This window comes from Ipomoea nil, unplaced genomic scaffold (genome assembly GCF_001879475.1).
Source record: "Ipomoea nil cultivar Tokyo-kokei standard unplaced genomic scaffold, Asagao_1.1 scaffold1895, whole genome shotgun sequence".
Classification (NCBI taxonomy): domain Eukaryota; kingdom Viridiplantae; phylum Streptophyta; class Magnoliopsida; order Solanales; family Convolvulaceae; genus Ipomoea; species Ipomoea nil.
The window spans coordinates 664,608-671,095 of NW_017618323.1; the positions used below are offsets into that span (position 1 = coordinate 664,608).

Sequence of the window (6,488 nt, forward strand, 5' to 3'; positions counted from 1 at the left end):
CGGAATAAGCCATGTGAACCTGAGGACCGGGTGACTCAGAATACCTACGGTAGCAAGTCAATGCGGAATGCCCTTGCTTATCACAAATCTGACATCGCACATCGGACCGACCCCGACCCCGGCCTCGGCCTCCACGGCCACGGCCACCACCTGAGCCACCGCGACCCGAGCCACCATCGCCCGAGCCACCATTGCCCGAGCCACTGCCCGAACCACCACGATTCTGCCCGCCATTCATGCGGCCGCCACCACGACCGCGGCTCACGGCCATAGCTGCCGGCGATCCAACACCACCGCCGCCGGCTGCGCAAATCCATTCCTGGGAAGTAAGGTAGTCCGACAGCTCGGACAACGTCACCGGAGAGCCACGCGTCAAGGGTGCAACGAGCGGACGAAGCTCCGGCCGCAACCCGCGAAAAACATATATATTCTGATCATCCAGCGTGATCGGACGGCCGGCAAGCGCCAAGTCTTCTACAAGTATCCGTGCTCGACGGAGATAGTCCGAGACAGAAGACTCCCCCTGAGTGAGAGCTTGCAACTCGCCAAGAAGCCGCAGGGCTCGAGACCTTGTCCCCGATCCGAGTTCCTGTTCGATGGCCAACCACAAGGCACGGGAGGTGGTTCGACCAACAGCCATGTGCATCATCTCATCGGACAACGACGAAATTAAAAGAGACAAGATGGCCTTGTCTTGCCGACGCCACTCCGAAGCCGAACCCGACGCTATGGCAGTGCTGCTGTCCGCCGTGGACTCCACCGGCACTGCACCGGTCGGACAGGCGTGCGTACCATCCACATAACCAAGGAGACCCTGCCCCTCCAAGAACGGAAGCATTTGAGTCCTCCAAAATAAATAATTGTGAACGGTAAGCTTAAGCGAGACGAAGTGATGCGCCGAAGATAGACTCGGAACCGGGTGGGGATGAACGGGAGCAACCTCGGACACAGTCCGTTCAGTAGATTCGCGAACAGAACCGTCATTGTTGTCTCTCATGGAAAAAACCTGGAAACTGATACCAGATGAGGATTTGATTATTGAATATTATTGAATCCAAAAACAACTGAGTCTGAACAAGTGATAATATAGAGAGTAGATAAAGAGTCCTAACGAACAACTAATATAAGAGTCCTAATAGATATCATACCTTTCTAATTTTATTTTCAAGAGAGCATGGCCGGGCTCCTATATAAAAGGGGAGCTTAATGCTCGGATTTGCATATATAGTGTTAATGATGAACTACACATCTCTTTATGAATTGGGAAGAGATTTACTCCACCCTTTTGTGAGAGTGTTGAGTTAATTATTACTTCTTATTTAATAATTTAGTAATTTCTATAAAAAAAAAATTATATTACTTGAAATTCAAATTTAATTTATTCTTCATATTAACATGCAAATGCTAATGATGATAATATCTAGTAGGTGCGAGCTTGTTCTGTCAGACAGAATTGATGTTATTTCAATTTTATTTTGGATATTCAAAAGTTTTAAGTGTTTTTTTTCTTTAACTTTATGTTATTTTTTTTTTATAGAAATAATGTTCAATTACACCAAATTTATATCGAAATATCTAAACAAAATTTATATCCCGATAACAAAAGTAGTAAAGTACATTCTTTTATATAATGTATATTTAGTACATAAATAATGTACTTTTAGTATATTAAAATATACTTTTTGTTATGGTCTATATTAGGACTCTTATATTAGTTGTTCGTTAGGACTCTTTATCTACTCTCTATATTATCACTTGTTCAGACTCAGTTGTTTTTGGATTCAATAATATTCAATAATCAAATCCTCATCTGGTATCAGTTTCCAGGTTTTTTCCATGGGAGACAACAATGACGGTTCTGTTCGCGAATCTACTGAACGGACTGTGTCCGAGGTTGCTCCCGTTCATCCCCACCCGGTTCCGAGTCTATCTTCGGCGCATCACTTCGTCTCGCTTAAGCTTAACGTTCACAATTATTTATTTTGGAGGACTCAAATGCTTCCGTTCTTGGAGGGGCAGGGTCTCCTTGGTTATGTGGATGGTACGCACGCCTGTCCGACCGGTGCAACGCCGGTGGAGTCCACGGCGGACAGCAGCACTGCCATAGCGTCGGGTTCGGCTTCGGAGTGGCGTCGGCAAGACAAGGCCATCTTGTCTCTTTTAATTTCGTCGTTGTCCGATGAGATGATGCACATGGCTGTTGGTCGAACCACCTCCTGTGCCTTGCGGTTGGCCATCGAACAGGAACTCGGATCGGCGACAAGGTCTCGAGCCCTGCGGCTTCTTGGCGAGTTGCAAGCTCTCACTCAGGGGGAGTCTTCTGTCTCGGGCTATCTCGGTCGAGCATGGATGCTTGTAGAAGACTTGGCGCTTGCCGGCCGTCCGATCACGCTGGATGATCAGAATATATATGTTTTTCGCGGGTTGCGGCCGGAGCTTCGTCCGCTCGTTGCACCCTTGATGCGTGGCTCTCCGGTGACGTTGTCCGAGCTGTCGGACTACCTTACTTCCCAGGAATGGATTTGCGCAGCCGGCGGCGGTGGTGTTGGATCGCCGGCAGCTATGGCCGTGAGCCGCGGTCGTGGTGGCGGCCGCATGAATGGCGGGCAGAATCGTGGTGGTTCGGGCAGTGGTGGCTCGGGCGGTGGTGGCTCGGGTCGCGGTGGCTCAGGTGGTGGCCGTGGCCGAGGAGGCCGAGGCCGGGGTCGGGGTCGGTCCGATGTGCGATGTCAGATTTGTGATAAGCAAGGGCATTCCGCGTTGACTTGCTACCGTAGGTATTCTGAGTCACCCGGTCCTCAGGTTCACATGGCTTATTCCGGAGATGTGGGTGGCTCGGTTGATTCTCATCAGTGGTTTCCTGACACGGGTGCCACGAACCATGATACACCTGACTCCTCGGTGTTGACTTCCGCTGCTGGCTATGATGGTTCTGACACTCTCCGGGTTGGCAATGGTACAGGTATGAATATACTTAGTGTTGGTACTGCTTCGATAGCCTCTTCTCGTAAGCTTTTTCATTTAAATGATGTCTTGCATGTCCTTGGCCTGTCGTCCTCTTTGCTTTCTGTTCAGCGTTTTGCTAGGGATAATCGTGTCTTTTTTGAGTTTCGTTCTGAGTATTTTCTTGTGAAGGATCTCTTGACCAAGGAGGTGCTTTTTAAGGGGGGCGCGTCGGGCGGTTTATATACTTGGCCTGTTTCCTGTCGTAGTCCGTCTGCTAATGTTGCTGCACGTGTCTCGTCTTCTACTTGGCACCAGCGGCTTGGTCATCCATACACACGAGTTCTGCGTCAAATTTTACAGTTGTCTGGTGTTAGTCAATTTAATTCTAGTGAATTGTCGAATGTTTGTTCGTCTTGTCAGTTAGGGAAATCTTCCCGTTTTCCATTACCTCGTGTTGCTACTTCTAGTACTCGTGTATTAGAACTCGTTTATACTGATATTTGGGGCCCTGCGCCAATTACCTCTGTTAATGGTTTTCGTTATTTTGTTTTGTTTGTGGATGACTTTACGCGTTTTGTTTGGTTTTATCCTATGCGTGCGAAAACGGATATCTATGCTATTTTTGAGCGTTTTCGCTCTCTTGTTGAGCGTTCATTCTCCCATAAAATAATTGCCATTCAATCTGATTTAGGGGGAGAGTACAAAAAGCTCCACTCTACGTTTGTGTCTCTTGGTATTCGTCACAGGCAGTCCTGTGCGTATACACATGAACAAAATGGTCGGGTAGAGCGTCGTCATAGGCATATCGTGGAGACGGGGTTGGCCTTAATGGCTCAGGCTTCAGTTCCCTCTCGTTATTGGGATTTTGCGTTTGAAACGGCAGTCTATTTAATTAATAAGATGCCTACTCGGGTTTTAGACAATGAGTCTCCTCATTATCGTCTGCATCGATCCCCTCCGTCTTACTCCTTTTTGCGTGTGTTTGGTTGTCTTTGTTTTCCTCTACTGCGTCCATATAATCGTAATAAATTGCAGTATCGTTCGTCTCCGTGTATTTTCTTGGGCTATCCTGACTCTTTCTGTGGCTATCGTTGTCTAGATACTGTCACTAATAAAGTCTTTATCTGTCGCCATGTGCGATTCGATGAGGCTGTTTTTCCATTTGCTAGTGGTGTTTCTACGCAGGTTGTTGCTAAGCCTGGGGCTGTTCCGTGGGGTGTTGCCCCCGTTGTTGCTGTTCCTGCACCGGTTTTGCCTGCTAGGGAGGAGCAACCGGTTTCTATCCCCGTGGTTCAGGATTCGGATTCTAGTGAGCGGACAGTATCTGACTGTGGACAGGTTGCTCGTCGTGGTCGGCCACGTCGGGGTCGTGGTGCCAAGGTTGTTGGGCCGCGGTCTCATGTGATGGGTACACGGAGTATGGGCCCTAAGGATCATGTTGCTTTGTTCACTGCTGCTGATGATCTTGAGCCCACATGTTATTCACAGGCTGTGCGCCATCCAGAGTGGCGTGAGGCTATGGATGTGGAGTTTAACGCTTTGCTACAGAACCATACATGGCGTCTTGTTCCTTACACTCCGGGTATGAATGTTGTGGGGTGTAAGTGGGTTTTTCGGGTCAAGCGTAATGCGGATGGATCTGTTGAGCGCCACAAGGCCCGGCTGGTGGCTAAGGGTTTTAATCAGGTTGTCGGGAAAGACTTTTTTGAGACATTCAGTCTGGTTGTTAAGCCTACCACTGTTCGGCTTTTGCTTTCCTTAGCTTATTCCCGTGGGTGGTCCATTCGGCAATTGGATGTTCACAATGCGTTTCTGAATGGTTCTCTAGCTGAGACGGTGTACATGCGTCAGCCGCCTGGCTGATCATGTGTGCTTTCTGCAACGTTCTCTTTATGGTTTGAAGCAGGCCCCTCGTGCTTGGTTCACTCGGTTGCACGATTTTCTTTGTTCGGTTGGTTTTGTTCCTTCTAAAACTGATGTGTCGTTATTTATCTATTCTGATGGTGCTGTGCAATTGTATTTTTTGGTGTATGTCGATGACATTCTGGTTATGGGCTCAGATCCACAGCGGGTTTCAGGTATTGTGGCCAAGCTGGCTGCGGAGTTCAAGATTCGGGATATGGGGGCTCCGTCGTTTTTTCTTGGCATTGAGACTGTGCCTCTCTCGGATGGTATTCTACTCTCCCAGAGGCGTTATATTCAGGACATTCTTAAGAGGGCCGGCATGGTGGATTGCAAGCCGGTTTCGACCCCGGTTTCGGTTGTTCGGTCTGATGATGCTGACACTACTCCTTATGCCGACCCTACTCATTATCGCAGCATTGCGGGTGCCCTGCAGTACTTGACTGTGACTCGGCCTGATTTATCTTATGCAGTCAATAGGCTCTGTCAGCACATGCAGTCTCCTACCACGACTGATTGGAGTCTGATGAAGCGGGTGTTAAGGTATGTTAAGGGCACTCTTGGTCTTGGTCTTCGTATTCGCAGCTCTCTGTCTTCTGCTGTCCATGCTTTTTCTGACTCGGATTGGGCTGGCAATCCGGACGATAGAAAGTCTACCAGTGGCTTTGCAGTCTATGTGGGCAGCAATCTGGTTTCCTGGTCGTGCAGGAAGCAGCGCACGGTGGCGCGTTCGTCTACTGAGGCTGAATACAAGGCCTTAGCTGATGTCTCGGCTGAGGTTACGTGGCTTGTTTCGTTACTTAAAGAGATTGGTTTTCCGCCGGCTTCTGCGCCAACTCTGTGGTGTGACAACTTGGGTGCCACCTACCTCTGTTCAAACCCGGTGTTTCATGCCCGAACGAAGCATGTGGAGATTGATTATCACTTCGTTCGTGATAAGGTTGCCAAGAAGGAGCTTCAGGTTCACTTTATTTCTACGAAGGATCAACTGGCAGATGTTTTCACCAAGGCTCTTCCGTCAACTCGATTTTCCTTTCTACGGGACAAACTCAATGTTGCAGCTGCTCCGTCTTGAGTTTGAGGGGGAGTATTAGGACTCTTATATTAGTTGTTCATTAGGACTCTTTATCTACTCTCTATATTATCACTTGTTCAGACTCAGTTGTTTTTGGATTCAATAATATTCAATAATCAAATCCTCATCGTCTACATATCACTATAATTTGCCGTTGTTTGATGGGTTGACGCATTTGCACACACAAGACTTTTTTTTCTAATGGACCAAAATTTTCATCATTTGTTGATGAAGTGTGTGTGTGTGTATATATATATATATATATATATATATATATATATATATAATGTCATTAGCCAATCTAAAAGGAGATTTTGTAAAAATCAATTAATAACAATAAGTCACAAAAACATTTGGTTATACGTTTGGTAAAAATTTTGGTCCATGAAATATTTTTCGATTAAATTAAAGTTTAGTTTATTTTTGGTCAATCAACTATAGTGACATTTTAACTTTTCGTCATTAATTTTGATTTATTGTACTTTTAACCATAAACTTTAAAATACCTTCCACTCTTAGATCTAAAATTATCAAAATGTCATTAAATACAATAAGGTGAATTGGT

The 6,488-nt window shown here is 46.7% G+C and overlaps 1 protein-coding gene across 1 annotated transcript; it reads left to right on the forward strand.

Annotated features, from left to right (window-relative positions):
* Positions 1-4,996: 4,996 nt before the first annotated feature.
* Positions 4,997-5,923, forward strand: LOC109193509 (uncharacterized mitochondrial protein AtMg00810-like). Its single transcript, XM_019344351.1, has one exon. It carries the CDS (start codon positions 4,997-4,999, stop codon positions 5,921-5,923), a length of 927 nt encoding a protein of 308 aa, XP_019199896.1.
* The last annotated feature ends 565 nt before the right edge of the window (positions 5,924-6,488 follow it).